We start from the raw sequence: 20399 nt of genomic DNA, 5'->3' as shown, positions 1-20399 counted from the left end.
AGTCAAAGCCAAGTTTCCATCGGTGCCCACCACCTGAGCGCTACCGACGGAGAGAAACGAAACCAGAAAGCCTTCAGCAGAGTGGAAGAGCTCTGGAGGAGTTCCAAGACCCACAGAGATGGGAATACTGGTGGGCTGCTCTCAGGGCTGGGTGTCCCACACTGCCCGAGGCCACCGGTGAGTTTGGGAGAGCTGATGTTCTCCTGTGTGTGGTGAGACGGCACCGCAGAGATTGATGGCCTCTTGTTCAAGCCCTACCATGACACCTTCGAGTCCTAGCATGGCCAATGACTCCAACAGAGAAAGAAAATAAGTACAGCTACCAAAAGCCTTCAAGCAAGGGTAGAAAATACTAATGATTTTGTTTTATACAGTCATTTAATGCCATTTCAGTGTATTTTATTCAGAAGAGCTGTAGAGAAAAGCATCTGCTGAAGGTACTCCTTCTTTTTCTGCAGGCTGGTTACAAAATACTAATGATTTTGTTTTATACAGTCATTTAATGCCATTTCATTGTATTTTATTCAGAAGAGCTGTGCAGAAAAGCATCTGCTGAAGGTACTCCTTTTTCTGCAGGCTATTTTGGTGGTTTTCCAAATTTCTAGGTCCAGTTCTGGGGTAAACAGAATAAAATCGAGGCCCAGAGCTTTCACAGCTAATATTTTTCCAGATTACAACATTTGTTTGCTTTGTTTATTAGATGACCAAGGCTCAGTGATTCTTAGGAGATAATTACCCTTCTCTCTAGATGTCATGGAAGCGGCTAATGACTTTATCGCCTCTTGCTAGCAGCCTCTTGCTCCCAACGTAACCAACATAACCACATCAAACTCACAGCAGCTCTTCTCAAGGCATCTCCTATTTATTCCTGACCTGGACAGACCCACGGGCCAAAACCCGTGTCTGCCTTTTCCAGTTGAACCCCTTGATTTAATAAATACCACCCTTCCCTACAAACATGACCTTGACTACAGAATGACTGTTCTCTCCTAAAGTCTGGTGTCGGTGCATCATCTCAGCTTTTGAAGATGCCTCACAAGGTCCTCATGTTCAAACCAGTCCAACTCAATACTGACTTTGATGGTCTTTGAATACGGCCTGGAAACCACAAGCTTCACCCTTTACCAACTTTGCTGACTAAGGAACGTGACAGCATCCCAGCCTGCAGCAACTGTTCCCCAAATCCCTGAGTTTACCTTGACTGCCAAGCAAAGTCACTTGCAAGAAAAATGCTGCTAGAAATGCAAGGTGCAACATGTGCAATGTTGGAACAAAAGCCACTTGGCTTTGTGGACACTGTGGCCCAAATCTGTACTGCCTAAATCCCTTCTGAGCCAAGTTCCTCACGGTTGTGCACCTTTGAAGACCCAAAGCCAGGAAAGACATATCCAATACTCATTTTTAAATGTTTGTATAACAAACCTGCTCCTCAGAGCAACTCTCCGCAGCAGACTCAACCACTGGGAGATTACAGGTCACTAAGAGGCTCGACAGTCATCTTTTTTTCTGAGGGAATATCCTGAAATCCAGATTTCTGTAGATCACTGTGGCCTACAAAGAACGCTTCTGTGCCATCAGTGCAATAAGCTGTTGCCTTCCTGGGGGAGCAGAATACTCCTCTGCCACCAGCAAGGCTCCCAATGAAACATCCCTTGATCTCACCCTGATGGAACATCTCTTGATGTTCTACAAAGGATAGTCAGAGAGAAGCAGGGCTGAAGAAAAGTCCAGCTGGTCACTGAGAGATAAAGCTGGCAGAACCTGTTTGCTGTGTGACAAAGGGAGCCTACTTTTGTATTTCATCTGTATGGAAAGTAAAATATTTAAGCTCGTTGCATTTATAATGCTGCGTTGGTGGCAAAATTTCACCAATGAACGACCAAAGAGAAGGCAGAATTGTCCCTGTGTGGCTTAGGAGGGGACAACCACCTGAGTGGGAGCACAGGTTGAACTACCTGTTTCATCCCAGGTGAAAGGAAAAAAAAAAAAGCAAACCATAGAATCATAGAATTGTCCAGGGTGGAAGGGACCTTTCAGATCATGGAGTCCAACCATCAACCCAACACTGACAAACCCATCACTAACCCATGTCCCTCAGCACCACGTCTGCCCGGCTTTTAGATACCTCCAGGGATGAGGACTCCACCACTGCCCTGGGCAGCCTGGTCCAAGGCTTGGCAACCCTTTTGGTGTAGAAATTTTTCCTAATATCCCATCAGAGTGAAACAGAGAAGCAGGAGTGGATAGTGGAAGGTGACACAGACAGCCGGAGCAGCAGCCAAGTCGTCCTGGTGTTAATGCAGCAGCAAGCGTTAGGGGACCGGCTGGTGGGAAGGACACGTTGTCTCTTCTCCTGTCCCCCCAGCCCTCCCACCCTGTCCCCCTGCCCACACTTACTGAGCCATCCCACGCTGGGGCTGCGCTGCACTCCCATCTCATCGTCCAAGGTGCGGGTGGCCAGGCAGGGCATGGAGCTCTCGAGTGGGCTGCGTGCTTGTGGGGCGCAAGCGGGAGAACAGGGGCAGCAGAGGAGAGGAGGAAGAGAGCAAAGTTGAAAAAGTCAAAGGAAAAAAACAAAAAAAAAAGCAAGAAAGAAAGGAAGGAAAAAAAAAAAAAGCAAGAAAAACGCTCAAGCGATTGCACAAGGCACAAGCCGCGAGCCAGGCGGGTAGGAGATGGGGTGTTTGAACATATCGCAGAGACACACACATCAGAGAATCATAGAATGGTTTGGGTTGGAAGGGACCTTAAAGACCATCCAGTGCCACCCCCTGCCCTGGGCAGGGACACCTCCCACCAGACCAGGTGGTCACAGGTTGGAAAAGGCCCTTGGGATCATCGAATCCAACCATCAACCCTACTCTACAAAGTTCCCCCCTGCGCCAGATCCCCCAGCACCTCATTTAAGGTGTGGCTTTGTGATAATCATCATTTTCCTGCTGAATGGACAAGCAAGGGATTTGTCCTCCTTTGACTTACCCTTCTCTGTCTGAAATCACCATCTTTTGCCCCATTTCTTTCCCAAGAGCAAAGGGATTCCTGAGGAAACATCCTCCCCCACAACCATGATGCAAACGTCCCTCTTTCTGAGGCAGCAGTGAATAAAAGGCATTCAGTGCACACCTTTGTCCGTGTTTTGGCCAATCTGATTGTTACTGACCCTTATCTTCCAAAAACAGGAGTGACATACAGGGTGGGATGGAGGATGCCATGGACCACCCTGGTGGGATGGAGGATGCCATGGACCACCCTGGTGAGGGGCAGCTGGAGATACTCTGGGAGCAGTCACAGCACCCAGGGTGCCGGTCGGGGGGACACGGTTAATCAGCATTTTTTAAGGTGCTGAATTTCTATGTGCATTTCACTGAACTGCTCAGGGCTCAGCCACCTCAGAGGAAAGGAATAATAACGAGGCAACAGCCACAGACTGGGGTGCTTTATAGAGAAATGCACAATAATATGCAACGGAGCAAAAATACGCTCATTTTCACAGGTGAAGTCTTAGCTACTTCTGCTTATTCCCCTTTTTTCCCTGCTTTATGCATAAAGAATATCTTAGGACACATTATTATTGAACGTAACACCAGAAGAGGAGTTTATACGAGGTTATCATGAGGGTAAGGCAGCCATAGGACATTTTAGAGCACTTAAGACTCAGTTATTTAAGCGCTCTGAAACAGGTGAGATATGGGCACCTCAACATCTTTGGGATCCGTGGCCCAGGGGATATTTCCAGATTTCAGATCTAACAAACACCCTCAGAGAAATCTGTCATTATTTCATTTGGGTTTTAAGCCTAACTGCCCCCTCAAAAAAAAAATAACGAAGGAAAATCATGGGCAGAATCCATGCTGAAGACATTATGCTGAAATGTTTCCTAAAGAAATGTTTTTGAAAGTAATTTAATACAGTTTTTTTCCTCTCAAAACCATAGGTTCCAAACCTATTGTGATTTGTCACTAAGAAACAGGATGTTGTGTAGTATTTTTACATATAACCTACAGAAGGGTCTGCTGCAGGTTCAGTTGAGTTGGTTTCATTAACGACCCTTAATGAACACACAATAACTGTGTCCATGAGCAGGGTGCTTTGCCATTTCCATCATTTTTTTGGGTAAACTGGGGAGGAGAACTTCTCCCCTCCCCATTAATAGGGGCGGGGAGGGTTGATGGAGCAGAAATTCCAAGCCCAGGACCTCCTGAGGAAGGTGAGAAGGGAGCGAGGAGGAGCTGCCGCAAACCCAGCAGCAGTATCAATATCTCATGAAAAGCTTCCCCGACGCCGAAATGAAAGGTAGAGCCTGAAAGGAAACACCTACCTGGAAAGAAACCCCGGGGAGCTTTCTGAGAGGGCACTTTCATCACCACCATTAGCCCTGGGGAGAGACAGCTGTGCTCTGTCGGCCTCATTAAATTTTTACCTGCCCAAAGGACAAACTCTACCTTCAGAAGCACATCGAGCCCCGGGGAGCGCGGTGTGACTCCGTCACTTACAGTCTGGAGTTACTTTTTCATTATGGTGTAAATAATAAATAAGAGCCACTGCTATTCATGAAGTATTTCCCCCTCGGTATCGCCCTCCTTAAGTCTCACAGCCCTGGAGCTCTCGTGGAACATAATGCAGTATATATTCTCCGAACACATCAACATCCCAGGTGGGGAAAACAGAGGGAAAACGGCAAGAAAAGAGCAGCTGAAGGTCAGCCAGGGGCTGGGCACAGCCAGGGGAGAATTTCTCAAGAATCAGCTCAATTGAGACAGGACAGAGAAAAAAAGAAATGAATGAAAAAAACGAGGAAACGAGAAAACAAAATGAATGAAACATGAAGTCCCCAGGAATCGAATAAAGGATGCCCTTGGCCATGAAAAATAAGCAGGGTCGGAGTGAGGACTTAGATGATGTCGGCATCATCCATCCCAGGATAATCGTGCCATTATTTTCTCTTTAACCAGCCCTGCAGCGAAGGGACAGGGCTCACTTAAATGATACTTAAATCACACTTAACTAATGCACTGTGCCTCGTTTACCTTCAAGCCTCCTAAGTAAGTTATAATTTAACACCCTGAAGTTTTCAATGGCTCCTCAAGGAATGACTTTAACGGCACAAAGGAAGAATTGGACATTCACCACCTGCTGCAAGAAAGAGGAGGCTGTTACAAGCAGACGGTGCCGTAAAAATAGAGGCAACACCGAGGTGGAACATGGCTGCACGCTGGAGACAGAGCATCTTTTAACCCCTGGCCACGGTCCAGGATCCTTCTCCTCAAATTCAACCTGTCCATCTTTTCAAAGGTCTAGAAAGGGAGGTGGTAACTGGTATCCACAGGCACCACCACAAATAATGATTATGGATTTCACCTGCAACAGCTGTCTCCTCCTCTGAACAGAAAGGAGATGCCTCCCGTGGGGAGGACACAATGGAAAGTGGGGAGGATACAATGGAAAGCCCCATAGCACGTACTGGAAAGAACAGAATTTCTTAATCCCAGCTGAAAACAAACAGGAGTTACTCGCTGGGTGCCCCGTCCTGCCATGACTGAGGCATCCTCCAGGGATGTGAAGTGCCTGGTTGATTTAAGGGCCAAAAAAAAAAGAGAAAATTCATTCTGTTTTACCTCAAACCAGGACAGACATCGACAGATGTTATGCCTGAGGCTAATGGGAAATGAGCAAAGGGGCTTGAGGAGCAAGAGTTCAGGTAGAGCTCCTGGACACCACCTCTCCTGGGTCTGGTCCTCCACAGGTGCTCCTGCCCAGTTGGCTTGGTGTCTGCTCAAGGCTGGTGGGGATTTGCAGGCCAAAAGCAAAGCTGGGTGGTCACAGAATCATCGAATGGTTTGGGTTGAAAGGGACCTTAAAGACCATCCAGTTTCAACCTCCCTGCCCTGGGATACCTGGTCCCTGCAGGAACACCTCCCACCAGACCAGGTTGCTCCAAGCCCCCTCCAACCTGCCCTTGAACCCCTCCAGGGATGGGGAAACCACAAGTTGATGCCTTGGAGGACCCTTCCCCTCCTCACAGAGATGGAGGAGGCTCCCCCATCTTTAGCTTTCACCAGCCACCTCAATTGGCCACGCTGAGCTCCTTCCCCAGACCTGGGATGTCTTTACAGGGCTCTCCAGAGCACAGTCCCCTTCTCTCTGCTCCATCGGGCTCCTGCTGCTCACCCAGGACAGTCTTTGTGTTATTCACTTCATGGCTGCGCCATCAAGGCACTCATACATGACAAGATGCATCACCCAGAGCAATGAACACTCTTCACGTGCACACACACACCTGCTGCAAATGCAAAGGATGATAAAAAGCAGTAGGAAATATCAATAGAGTGGGATAATAGGTTAGGGAGAAATGTTAGGGTGAGCTTGAGAAGCAGAACGCAGAAAGCTAAGAGGCCTTGAATGGAGCAAGAGCAATATAATTTCTGTGCTTGATTTCATTTCTGGGTATTTTAAAATAGCAACTTTTCGATGAAATAACTTTTAAGCACATTTCCAGACTGCAACGGGAGGCAGCTGCCAGAACTCCAAGACACGACAATAGGCTTAAACCTCCTCTTTTTTTGCTTCCCCCCAGTGAGATGTCAGCAAATCTCAACGTATGGGCAAGTCCAGAGTCACTGCCAAGGCCTCTCTAGCTCTCTGCATCCTTGCACACACACACACACACACACACACCTCCACAGACACCACGACGGACACGGCACTATCTACTACACCACTTTTTAGAGAGAAGCACACCTTTGTCCGTGTTTTGGCCAATCTGATTGTTACTGACCCTTATCTTCCAAAAACAGGAGTGACATACAGGGTGGGATGGAGGATGCCATGGACCACCCTGGTGGGATGGAGGATGCCATGGACCACCCTGGTGAGGGGCAGCTGGAGATACTCTGGGAGCAGTCACAGCACCCAGGGTGCCGGTCGGGGGGACACGGTTAATCAGCATTTTTTAAGGTGCTGAATTTCTATGTGCATTTCACTGAACTGCTCAGGGCTCAGCCACCTCAGAGGAAAGGAATAATAACGAGGCAACAGCCACAGACTGGGGTGCTTTATAGAGAAATGCACAATAATATGCAACGGAGCAAAAATACGCTCATTTTCACAGGTGAAGTCTTAGCTACTTCTGCTTATTCCCCTTTTTTTCCTGCTTTATGCAAAAAGAATATCTTAGGACACATTATTATTGAACGTAACACCAGAAGAGGAGTTTATACGAGGTTATAATGAGGGTAAGGCAGCCATAGGACATTTTAGAGCACTTAAGACTCAGTTATTTAAGCGCTCTGAAACAGGTGAGATATGGGCACCTCAACATCTTTGGGATCCGTGGCCCAGGGGATATTTCCAGATTTCAGATCTAACAAACACCCTCAGAGAAATCTGTCATTATTTCATTTGGGTTTTAAGCCTAACTGCCCCCTCAAAAAAAAAATAACGAAGGAAAATCATGGGCAGAATCCATGCTGAAGACATTATGCTGAAATGTTTCCTAAAAAAATGTTTTTGAAAGTAATTTAATAGAGTTTTCTTCCACTCAAAACCATAGGTTCCAAACCAATTGTGATTTGTCACTAAGAAACAGGATGTTGTGTAGTATTTTTACATATAACCTACAGAAGGGTCTGCTGCAGGTTCAGTTGAGTTGGTTTCATTAACGACCCTTAATGAACACACAATAACTGTGTCCATGAGCAGGGTGCTTTGCCATTTCCATCATTTTTTTGGGTAAACTGGGGAGGAGAACTTCTCCCCTCCCCATTAATAGGGGCGGGGAGGGTTGATGGAGCAGAAATTCCAAGCCCAGGACCTCCTGAGGAAGGTGAGAAGGGAGCGAGGAGGAGCTGCCGCAAACCCAGCAGCAGTATCAATATCTCATGAAAAGCTTCCCCGACGCCGAAATGAAAGGTAGAGCCTGAAAGGAAACACCTACCTGGAAAGAAACCCCGGGGAGCTTTCTGAGAGGGCACTTTCATCACCACCATTAGCCCTGGGGAGAGACAGCTGTGCTCTGTCGGCCTCATTAAATTTTTACCTGCCCAAAGGACAAACTCTACCTTCAGAAGCACATCGAGCCCCAGGGAGCGCGGTGTGACTCCGTCACTTACAGTCTGGAGTTACTTTTTCATTATGGTGTAAATAATAAATAAGAGCCACTGCTATTTATGAAGTATTTCCCCCTCGGTATCGCCCTCCTTAAGTCTCACAGCCCTGGAGCTCTCGTGGAACATAATGCAGTATATATTCTCCGAACACATCAACATCCCAGGTGGGGAAAACAGAGGGAAAACGGCAAGAAAAGAGCAGCTGAAGGTCAGCCAGGGGCTGGGCACAGCCAGGGGAGAATTTCTCAAGAATCAGCTCAATTGAGACAGGACAGAGAAAAAAAGAAATGAATGAAAAAAACGAGGAAACGAGAAAACAAAATGAATGAAACATGAAGTCCCCAGGAATCGAATAAAGGATGCCCTTGGCCATGAAAAATAAGCAGGGTCGGAGTGAGGACTTAGATGATGTCGGCATCATCCATCCCAGGATAATCGTGCCATTATTTTCTCTTTAACCAGCCTTGCAGCGAAGGGACAGGGCTCACTTAAATGATACTTAAATCACACTTAACTAATGCACTGTGCATCGTTTACCTTCAAGCCTCCTAAGTAAGTTATAATTTAACACCCTGAAGTTTTCAATGGCTCCTCAAGGAATGACTTTAACGGCACAAAGGAAGAATTGGACATTCACCACCTGCTGCAAGAAAGAGGAGGCTGTTACAAGCAGACGGTGCCGTAAAAATAGAGGCAACACCGAGGTGGAACATGGCTGCACGCTGGAGACAGAGCATCTTTTAACCCCTGGCCACGGTCCAGGATCCTTCTCCTCAAATTCAACCTGTCCATCTTTTCAAAGGTCTAGAAAGGGAGGTGGTAACTGGTATCCACAGGCACCACCACAAATAATGATTATGGATTTCACCTGCAACAGCTGTCTCCTCCTCTGAACAGAAAGGAGATGCCTCCCGTGGGGAGGACACAATGGAAAGTGGGGAGGATACAATGGAAAGCCCCATAGCACGTACTGGAAAGAACAGAATTTCTTAATCCCAGCTGAAAACAAACAGGAGTTACTCGCTGGGTGCCCCGTCCTGCCATGACTGAGGCATCCTCCAGGGATGTGAAGTGCCTGGTTGATTTAAGGGCCAAAAAAAAAAGAGAAAATTCATTCTGTTTTACCTCAAACCAGGACAGACATCGACAGATGTTATGCCTGAGGCTAATGGGAAATGAGCAAAGGGGCTTGAGGAGCAAGGGTTCAGGTAGAGCTCCTGGACACCACCTCTCCTGGGTCTGGCCCTCCACAGGGGCTCCTGCCCAGTTGGCTCGGTGTCTGCTCAAGGCTGGTGGGGATTTGCAGGCCAAAAGCAAAGCTGGGTGGTCACAGAATCAGAATGGTTTGGGTTGAAAGGGACCTTAAAGACCATCCCGTTTCAACCTCCCTGCCCTGGGACACCTGGTCCCTGCAGAATGGTTTGGGTTGAAAGGGACCTTAAAGACCATCCAGTTTCAACCTCCCTGCCCTGGGATACCTGGTCCCCTTGAACCCCTCCAGGGATGGGGCAACCACAAGTTGATGCCCTGGAGGACCCTTCCCCTCCCCACAGATAGCTCTGGAGGAGACTCTCCCATCTTTAGCATTCACCAGCCACCTCAACTTCCAAGCCCCCTCCAACCTGCCCTTGAACCCCTCCAGGGATGGGGAAACCACAAGTTGATGCCTTGGAGGACCCTTCCCCTCCTCACAGAGATGGAGGAGGCTCCCCCATCTTTAGCTTTCACCAGCCACCTCAATTGGCCACGCTGAGCTCCTTCCCCAGACCTGGGATGTCTTTACAGGGCTCTCCAGAGCACAGTCCCCTTCTCTCTGCTCCATCGGGCTCCTGCTGCTCACCCAGGACAGTCTTTGTGTTATTCACTTCATGGCTGCGCCATCAAGGCACTCATACATGACAAGATGCATCACCCAGAGCAATGAACACTCTTCACGTGCACACACACACCTGCTGCAAATGCAAAGGATGATAAAAAGCAGTAGGAAATATTAATAGAGTAGGATAATAGGTTAGGGAGAAATGTTAGGGTGAGCTTGAGAAGCAGAACGCAGAAAGCTAAGAGGCCTTGAATGGAGCAAGAGCAATATAATTTCTGTGCTTGATTTCATTTCTGGGTATTTTAAAATAGCAACTTTTCGATGAAATAACTTTTAAGCACATTTCCAGACTGCAACGGGAGGCAGCTGCCAGAACTCCAAGACACGACAATAGGCTTAAACCTCCTCTTTTTTTGCTTCCCCCCAGTGAGATGTCAGCAAATCTCAACGTATGGGCAAGTCCAGAGTCACTGCCAAGGCCTCTCTAGCTCTCTGCATCCTTGCACACACACACACACACACACACACCTCCACAGACACCACGACGGACACGGCACTATCTACTACACCACTTTTTAGAGAGAACAAGAGACATATTCACAACGTACACCACGAAACAATTTGAGGAAGAATAAAGCAAGATGGAAATCAGCTTTACCCACACTGGACAATGATTGTATGGCAATAAAATGCGAGCTAGATGTTACTACCACCTAATTTTTGGTTAGGAGTGCCACTGACACCGTCTGTTACAGAAATCGAGCACACCCAAAAGCTTCGTCTCTGCCCAAACGTTTCAGATGACCGGCCTTTTAGGTTCAGGCACGGTTGGAGGTGGGTTTTTTGTGTAAATCTCTCTTTCCTATCGCTGTTCCTCCAGCATCTCCTGCCCACCAGCCACGAGAGCATCTCTCTGCCTCCCCCGGACCCTGCCTGTCCCCTCCTCTCCCTCTCCGTCCAGTGAAGATAGGGTTAGAGCGACGTGCCACGGCCAAAGCAGCCTGCAGAGCCCACCACTGAGGTGACACCAGTAGGGCTCTGGCTAACGCTAATTGGGTTGGGGGTTAGATAAGCATCGTCAATGCAACGCAGTTAGTTGTCGGCGGGCAGGTTCGGTGGGTTGCTTTGAGAGGGAAGGCTATAGCCAGTTAGCCTCTGCATTACCATTATCGGGGTTGGAAAACATCCTACTTGCACTGGAGACGGTCTTTCCAATGTCGGCCAAGGAGCGCAGGTTGGACTTCTTGGTCTGGTGCCGGTGCTTCCTGAGCAGGGTGTAGGTGACTTTGTCCTTCAGCTCCGCTTTCAAGAGCCCCGTCTCGATCTGATTGTCCACGATCATTTCTGTGGCAGGAAAAGGCAGGGTGGGGGAGAGAGGAGAGGGCCATCAATCACACAGCGCAAGACTTGGCCGCATCAAGGGACACCAAGGGGAGAGAGACGGATCGTTTTCACCCCACCTTCTTGAAGGCTTTGCTTCCAACCTCAAAACCACCACCAGATTTCCCCGTTTTATTTTTAATGGGAACCTTGTTAGGTATTTCTTTGGAAAGGGACCATGAGCATTTCATAGAATCATAGAATCATCTGGGTCAGAAGGGACCTTCAAGGTCATCTAGTCCAACCTCCCCGCAGTCAGCAGGGACACTCCCAACTAGACCAGGTTGCCCAGGGCCTCGTCGAGCCTCACCTTGAATATCTCCAGGGATGGGGCCTCAACCACCTCCCTGGGCAACCTGTTCCAGGGCTCCACCACCCTCACAGTGAAGAACTCTGTCCTAATCTCCAATCTAAATCTGCTTTTCTCCAGTTTAAAGCCATTACCCCTTGTTCTATCATTGACAGCCTTTGTAAACAGGTTCTCCCCAGCCTTCCTGTAGGCTCCCTTCAGGTACTGGAAGGCCGCTATTAGGTCTCCCCGGAGCCTCCTCTTCTCCAGGCTGAACAACCCCAGCTCCCTCAGCCTGTCCTCATAGCAGAGGTGCTCCAACCCCCTGATCATCTTCATGGCCCTCCTCTGGACCCGCTCCAACAGGTCCATGTCCTTCTTATATTGAGGGCTCCAGACCTGCACACAATACTCCAGGTGAGGTCTCACCAGAGCAGAGCAAAGTGGCAGAATCACCTCTCTGGACCTGCTGGCAATAATTCTATTGATGCAGCCCAGGATGAGATTGGCCTTCTGGGCTGCAAGTGCCCACTGCCCCTTCCACCCAGCAAAGCCCATCAGCCACCAACACGTACCTCCTGCACCAAAACTCCCTTCTATTCATTTCACACACGCCCCTGAGCTTATCTGAAATCAGCTGGACCCAGGGTAAGATGGTTCAGCAAGACAACCTGCTCTCACCCTGTCTTTTTTGTGAACAAGCCACAAACGCTTCGCAACTCCCTGTAGGCTCCCAAAAATAACCCCCCAAAACTTCTATCAGCTCCTACAAGGCCCGAGTTCACCTCGCAGGCCCCCAATAAAACCTGATCTAATGACAGCGAGAAGTCCCGGGGATGAGCAACTAATTAAATCACTCGCTCTCAGAACTGAAGTGAAATGATGGCAACTACAAAAGGCAGAACTTGCTCCAATTGTCACGGCACGAATTAGGTGGCTCTGCCTTTAACGGCACCAGAAAGGCTCCCCGCCCGCTGCAAAGACCGCTCACTTTCCATCAATCCTCTCCTTTTACCCCATCCCAGCAGAGACAGGACAAAAAAAAAAAAAAAAAAAAGAGCTAGCCAGATTTATTAAAAATCTCTCTTGTGCATTAAATCTCACATTATAGTTGTTCCCTTGATTATTTCAGTTAACGTGCTGTCCCCCCGGGGGGAAGTGGCAGCTCTTATTTGTCTGCCGGTAACTTTTATTTGTGCTAATAATAAAAGTTATGGGACGGGGGAGGCAGAGCACGCATCTCACATTTGCTAACTCAGTGAGTCAGAAAGTCACCCTCTCTGTGCTGCCCGAGAATTAATGCCTCTGCAGTGAAATCACTCAGGAAAAACGCCTCATCCTTCCACCCAAACTCCAAAAAGGCTGATTATACACGTGTAGGTCCCGTTACACAAAACGTTTGGCAAAAGGTTTATTTTTGCCAAGTGCCATTTTTCTGTAAGCTTTTGCTGCTCATATTTTTTTATTAGTGATTTTTGGAATATTTAGAATCATAGAATCATCCAGGTTGGAAAAGACCCTTGGGATCATGGAGTCCAACCATCAACCCCACTCTACAAAGTTCTCCCCTACACCATATCCCCCAACACCACATCTAAATGACTCTTAAACACATTCAGGGATGGTGACTCAACCACCTCCCTGGGCAGCCTCTTCCAGTGTCTTCCTGCAGAACATGTCTGTCTTCATCAGGTTTATCCTTCTCCATCTGGCAAGTGTTTCTTCCCTTCCCTGTTTCTGACACAACACAAATCGATAAGGAGAGCTCGCTGGGTTTTTCCTGCGTGTTGCTCCCAGACACCAACCCAGGGATCAGAATTAAACAATTCTGGAAAACAAGTTTACAGACTGGTGGACACCCCCATCTATCTGATCAGGGATCCAGACCAGCAAAAATACCCCACTCAGGACAGTGTGACAGCAACAGCAGCCACTCATTTGTAACTTAATCTCCCAGGAATTAGATTTAATTTAGGTGGTGAAGAAGGATATTGAAGGTGACATCTCGAAGTGACTTCAAAAAGAAATTCAATGTTTGAAGGTTAAAGTTGTGGACCACTGACATCAGCTGCTGTCTTCTGAAGTACCTTTAGCTTCAGCATGAAACTTCAGAGGGTTTTGGTTGTTTTCTTACTTAAACTTTGCACAGCTCTGCATTTGGATACAGAGACACAGCAATAAAGGAGGGTAAGTGCCACCATAAGCACCTACAAAACTAAGCTCAAAGCTCTGAGATAACATCAGAGGCAGCTTTTGTAATTCCAAGTCTTACAAACCAGTGCAGCATCTGATATTTGACAATCTCATGCCAGGAGAATTCCGAGTCTGCTTCCTTACATTATCATTCAAAGCACTGAGTTTTGTGGGGGGCTTTATTTCATTCTGCTCTTTTCCACCTCTTGGCAGAATGGTTTCTAAACTCAGCGTTTTGGTTAAAGGCACCTCCACTGAATGGCTCACTTTTTAAAAATTTATTTTTGTATCTGTTCTCACACGTCCTGGGGAAGAGGGTATAGCTCTCAGCAATGTCACCGAGTGTCATCCCAGGCCATGGCTATTTTGACTGCAAAAAAACTGCCATCCTGTTGGGCAGAGTGAGGCATCAGCTGGTTCTGGGGCTGCTCTCCTTTGCTGGAGGAGAACATCCCATTCCTAAAAGGAGACCTCAACCCAAAGCAGCCAAGAGTCCGACCACGCTGGTCAAAACCTGTCTGTGGGTGGTGGGTACCTGTCCTCAGAGAGCTGCCCTTTTTGCCATTTTATACCCTGTGAACATAAAATAAATCAGTGTATGCTACTCCTTTCACACACACGTAGTGGTATCTTAGGATATAACTTAGTATATCTATTTTGGGATCCACATGATTCTATAGAATGACCAAAAAGCCGTTCTGGGTAAGCATTAACTACCACTGAAGTTGATTCTTTGACTCTTCTTCCTGAACTGGGAAGAACTCTCTTCATTTACCTGTCATCCTTCACCATGTACTTTAGAAAAATCATAGAATGGTTTGGGTTGGAAGGGACTTTTAAAGGTCATCTAGTCCAACTCCCCTGCAATGAGCAGGGACACCTCCCACTAGACCAGGTTGCTCAGAGCCACAAAAGTTTCTAGTTTCCCATGTAATTCCTTGGAGGGTAGGTGTCCCTGCCCATGGCAGAAGGGGTGGAACTCAGTGATCCTTAAGGTCCCTTAAGTTTCTGGTTTCCATGTCATTCCTTGGAGGACAGGTGTCCCTGCTCATTGCAGGGGGGTTGGAACACAATGATCCTTAAGGTCTCTTCCAACTCCAACCATTCTATGGTTCTATGAGTATTTTTTTATTTTCCTCTTGTACTGAAAAAACGGTGTTTTCTCATTAAAACCATTGGTGAAACCAGCATCAGGGTTAATCCAAATTTGTAGGGAAGAGCTGAGGGAAAGAGCTGAGGTGGCTTTACTTACCCACCACCTGCGGGAGAGAAGACGCCTCCATGTCCAGCATTATGGAGCCTTTCTCTATACACGTCCTCAGCTCAAACAAGCTGTGCAGGGACAAGGTGGCCACGTGAGGTTTGCTCCATCGCTCCCCACCTTGTTCTACCTTCTCCTCGAACTTGATCCACCTACGAGAGGGCAGAGCATTGAGGTGTTAAAGCCAAAGGGTTCCTTGCAGACAGACGTCTCCAAAAGAAGCGGGACAGCTGGACCGCCCCGGCATTCCGACAAGTTCAAACAGACGTGTTTTTCCAGGCATCCCCCAGGCCACAAACCCATGATCGAGTTGCAAAGGCTCTAATGAACTGGTATGTGTCAGCTGAGTGGCGATAATGCTCTGCCTGCTTGTGAACTACAGCAAAGGGGAGGTAAAACATGTTATCTTTCACTGCTTTCACCAAGACTTAAGCTAACACCCTCCAGATGATGTTTGCTCCAGGCCAAGAGGACATCTGGTCATTCCTCCCCCAAAACGCGTACCCCTACTCCCTAACCCGAACCTTTAGTGAGAAGGGCTGAGCACCACAGCTCCACAAGAAGAATAGAGGAGGGAAAAAGAACATTTTGGAAATCATAGAATCATAGAATCATAGAATGGTCCAGGCCGGAAGGTCATCTAGTCCGACCTCCCCGCAGTCAGCAGGGACACCCCCAACTAGACCAGGTTGCCCAGGGCCTCGTCGAGCCTCTCCTTGAATATCTCCAGGGAAGGGGCCTCAACCACCTCCCTGGGCAACCTGTTCCAGTGCTCCACCACCCTCACAGTGAAGAACCCTCTCCTAATCTCCAGTCTAAATCTGTTCCCCTCCAGCTTGAAGCCATTGCCCCTCGTCCTGTCACTGCAGGCCTTTCTAAACAGGTTCTCCCCAGCCTTCCTGTAGGCTCCCTTCAGGTACTGGAAGGCTGCTATTAGATCTCCCCGGAGCCTCCTCTTCTCCAGGCTGAACAACCCCAGCTCCCTGGGGTTTGTATTTGAGTGTTCAAATCCGGACAATAAAACCTGAAAACCCGCAGCAAATAATCCTACCCCAGAGCCACGGGGGCAAAGGAGAGGAGCACATCCCACCCAGATCTAAAGATGTTCTTAGCAGAACCAGTTGAGCCACCAAAGGGGAAAAACCCACAAATTAAGGGGCTCCTTCTTTCCCTCCGCTCTCTGGCCGTTGTTTAATGATTTAACAAAGTAGGTCTGGAAAAAAAAACAAGAAACCCAACCAGAAAGCTCATCTCTGGTTGAAGATTAGAGCAAAGGTTAAATCCTGCTCTGTGCAAAATACTCCTGACACCCCTAAACCCCAGGGGGTTTTGCTCCAGCCCCAGGCTTGACCCTGCCCTTGGCTCCGCTGCCCCCGGCCAGCCGTGGCAGGGAAAAGGGATTTAATGTCACCTCCCTGCAGAGCAGAGGGGCTTTTCCAATCTCCTCTCCAGATACTGCTTTAATACACGTGGAAAATGAAAATTCCAGCGACTAATCCACGGGGATTATTAAGACAAAAAAAGACCCAAAAAAAGGTAAAGGAAGCTCATAAAGTGGTTCAAAAGAGCATTATTAACACCAAGCGAAATTATATTTAATCCCGAGAAATGTATTACTCGAGGATTAATCAATTATGCTTTTCCATCGCAATAATCTCTTGTTGAAACTTTTTTTTTTTTTTCCTAAAGCCGCTTTTTAACTCAAGCTAAAAGAGTGAATTTGATCTCAAATTAATAAGGTGCTGCTGAGTTCCCAAAGCCCAGGTGTTTCCCGGGACACCGGGGGGACCTGCATTTCGAAGGCTTTTCTCACCACAAACCACCATATAAGTAGAATAAAACAAATATTAACTTGCAGGCTGGGTTGAGCCATCGCTTGCTGGATCACCCCAGTCCCTTGGATGACTCTTTTCCTCGGGCACGTTCCCGAGGGGACCTGGGGACAGCCAGGTCCCTTCCAAACACAGAATCACAGACTGATATGAGGTTGGAAGGGACCTCTGGAGATGTTCTCCAACAACACCCTGCCACAGCAGGGGCACCCAGAGCAGGTCCCACAGGAACGTGTCCAGGTGGGTTTGGAATGTCTCCAGAGAAGGAGACTCCACCACCTCTCTGGGAAGCCTCTGCCAGGGCTCAGCCACCCTCACACCAAACAAGTTCCTCCTCATGTTCAGATGGAACTTCCCCTGTTCCAGTTTGTACCCGTTCCCTCTTGTCCTGTCCCTGGGCACCACTGAGAAAAGCCTGGCCCCCTCCTCCTGACACCCACCCTTGAAGGATTTATAGGTGTTGATCAGATCCCCCCTCAGCCTTCTCTTCTCCAGACTCAAAAGACCCAAGTCCCTCAGCCTTTCCTCAGCAGAGAGATGCTCCAGTCCCTTGGTCATCTTTGTAGCCTCTGCTGTTCCCTCTCCAGCAGTTCCCTGTCCTTCTGGAACTGGGGAGCCCAGAACTGGTCCCAGTGCTCCAGATGGGGCCTCCCCAGGGCAGAGCAGAGGGGCAGGATGACCTCCCTCCACCTGCTGCTCACACTCTTCCTGATGCCCCCCAGGATGCCCTTGGCCTTCTTGGCCACCAGGGCCCATTGCTGGCTCCTGGGCATCCTGTTGTCCACCAGGACTCCCAGGTCTTTCTCCTCAGAGCTGCTCTCCAGCAGGTCAGCCCCAACCTGTCCTGGTGCAGGCGGTTATTTCTCCCCAGGTGCAGCACCCTACACTTGGCTGGAGCAACTTTAGACAGACTTTAGCAGCTTTATCTGTGCCTCCTCTGAAGCCCTGGAGAGACCATTTCATTCCTTTTCTCTGCAATCTCATGATGTTTCTACCATCTCCCTGCCTTGCAGAATGACGATCCCCCCACTGTGGTGGACACATCTTGGTCCCCAAATGTCCTGCACTGAGCCTCAAAACAGACCAGTGGCCTCCAGCTCCTTCAGGCCTTTTCCTGATTCGCTCCATATCCCATAACTACTGCTGAAATGCAAACATCGGCATGTTAGTGCAAGAACTTGTCCACCCACACCAGGTAAATCGATGACGAGCACCAACAAACTGATCAAGGAGCGCCCAGTGACCCAAATCTTTGGGTTACCTTTTAACAGCAATAAACCTTCCCTTTTACTGCTCTATTTCTAATGCACTTAGAGGACTTTGCTGTGAAACCCTCCGTACACCAAGAACATTTTCCAAACTGGCCCTTTATGGTGAACCACGGCCCAACATTGTGATGGGACCACGCAAGGGGATAGGACATCCTCAAACTGGTCACTGACTGATCTTACCTACTGTCACAAATGCCACCATGTGCATGGGGACAACTATAGCCTGTCTATAGCTGCCCCACAGACACCTGAACTCACAGGAAGGGAGCTGTATATATGATTCTCTCTCTTTAAAGATACATGTGTACAAAAGCACCTTCTTTTTGGATGTTAGGAGAGGTTTAGATTGGATATTGGAAAAAATTTTTACACTGAAAGGATTGTCAAGCCTTGGACCAGGCTGCCCAGGGCAGTGGTGGAGTCCCCATCCCTGGAGGGATTTAAAAGCCGGGCAGACGTGGTGCTGAGGGACATGGGTTAGTGATGGGTTTGTCAGTGTTGGGTTGATGGTTGGACTCAATGATCTGAAAGGTCCCTTCCAACCTGGACAATTCTATGATTCCATGAATCAAGAACCAGGACAGGCAACTAAAGGTTGGCAGCACAGAGCCAGCCAGCTCTGGCTGGTCCGTCCCGCAGCCGCTTGGTACCTTACAGCAGGTTTTGTTGGGTGAGATTTAGTCATTTGAGGAAGATACTGAAACATCCTGAATACTCATACACTGCAAGATCACTATCATCAAAAAACCATAAAAGTCAGAAGGTTGGGCCAGGTTTAGGAATTACACAGTGTCTCAGAAGGGTGCTTAAGGCATCTAATGTATAAATATATCTTTAAAGAGAATCATATATACAGCTGCATCTAGGACTTCTACCAAAGACGTGTGAAAACACATAAAACCAGAAATTATTTGCCAGAGAAAAAGAAAACCTGCCTTTTTCCCAACAGCCACCTGGCAGCACAACGAGCTCAGGCATCTCCCTCTGTAAGGTCCTTCGCAGGTGGGAGTTGGGGGACAAACCCTCGACAAACCCCTCCCTAAGAAGAGCAGGACATGGGGCAGCTTCCTTCTGATGGCTTAACGGAAATAGAGCTTCTCAATACAAGCCACCTGGCAGCACAACGAGCTCAGGCATCTCCCTCTGTAAGGTCCTTCGCAGGTGGGAGTTGGGGGACAAACCCTCGACAAACCCCTCCCTAAGAAGAGCAGGACATTGGGCATCTTCCTTCTGAGGGCTGACATTTGTGGGCTTAAGGGAAACAGAGCTTCCCAATACTATAGAATCATAGGATGGTTTGGAAGGGACCTTAAAGATCATCAAGTTCCATTCCCCCTGCCCTGGGCAGGGACACCTCCCACCACACCAGGTTGCTCCAAGCCCCCTCCAACCTGCCCTTGAACCCCTCCAGGGATGGGGCAGCCACAGCTTCTCTGGCCAACCTGGGCCAGGCTCTCACCACCCTCACACCAAACAAGTTCTTCCCCACATCTCAGCTCCATCTCCCCTCTTGCAGGGTCAAATCCTTCCCCCTCCTCCTAGGGCTCCCCTCCCTCATCCAGAGTCCCTCCCCAGCTTTTCTGGAGCCCCTTGAGGGACTGGAAGGGGCTCCAAGGGCTCCCTGGAGCCTTCTCTTCTCCAGGCTGAACCCCCCCCAGTTCTCTCAGCCTGTCCTCATATTCATACTATAAAGGAGAGACCAAAGAGGGTGCTTGATAAGATTTGAATTGTGAAAAAGCTTTAGCAAACTGTCATTAAAACCCCTTCCAAAAGACCACAGGGACAGAGGAAAACATAATTTGCTGTAAAAGCAGAGGTGGGCAGTATAGATGACAAAACACAAGCACTGAACTAATGATAAGAGGGAAGAAAAGCAATAAAGGGAGAAAAGGGTGACCAACAGGTAAGAAGTTAAAGAGTAAAAGGTGAAAAGTCTTTAAACAGGCTCTCCGAGTGAGCCAGGAGTAAAAATAAAGATAGATAAGGGGGTAAAGGGGTAGGTGGTGGAGCGGTTCATCACATGGCAGGTGAAGAAGATTAAGGTAACCAAACAACACGGGCTAACTAGGAACACGGTAGGTGCCTGGAAGGTGGGGAAAGAGCTTATCCTGGCCACAATAAAGGAAAATGAAAAGCCCCAAGTGAAGTGAGGGATTGGGAACGGGGAAGGCAGAGCCCTGGACTGCTCCCTGCCTGGGCGAGCACCTCTTTCTAGTGGGACCTTTCAGGCCTTCACAGCAACCAGACTG

The 20399-nt window shown here is 48.4% G+C and overlaps 1 protein-coding gene across 1 annotated transcript in view; it reads right to left on the bottom strand.

The window, feature by feature from the left end:
- The window catches only part of SLC4A4 (solute carrier family 4 (sodium bicarbonate cotransporter), member 4), a 240410-nt gene that overhangs the window by 82443 nt on the left and 137568 nt on the right, over positions 1 to 20399 (bottom strand). Inside the window, exons 5-6 of the mRNA XM_014938358.1 lie at positions 15039 to 15199; positions 11089 to 11268 (exon numbers count right to left, since the gene is read on the bottom strand). Of these exons, the coding sequence (XP_014793844.1) occupies positions 11089 to 11268; positions 15039 to 15199 (341 nt within the window). The remainder of the gene's footprint in view (positions 1 to 11088; positions 11269 to 15038; positions 15200 to 20399) is intronic.

This window comes from Calidris pugnax, unplaced genomic scaffold (assembly GCF_001431845.1).
Source record: "Calidris pugnax isolate Ruff unplaced genomic scaffold, ASM143184v1 scaffold72, whole genome shotgun sequence".
Lineage (NCBI taxonomy): Eukaryota > Metazoa > Chordata > Aves > Charadriiformes > Scolopacidae > Calidris > Calidris pugnax.
This window is presented reverse-complemented; position numbering and strand designations above follow the sequence as displayed.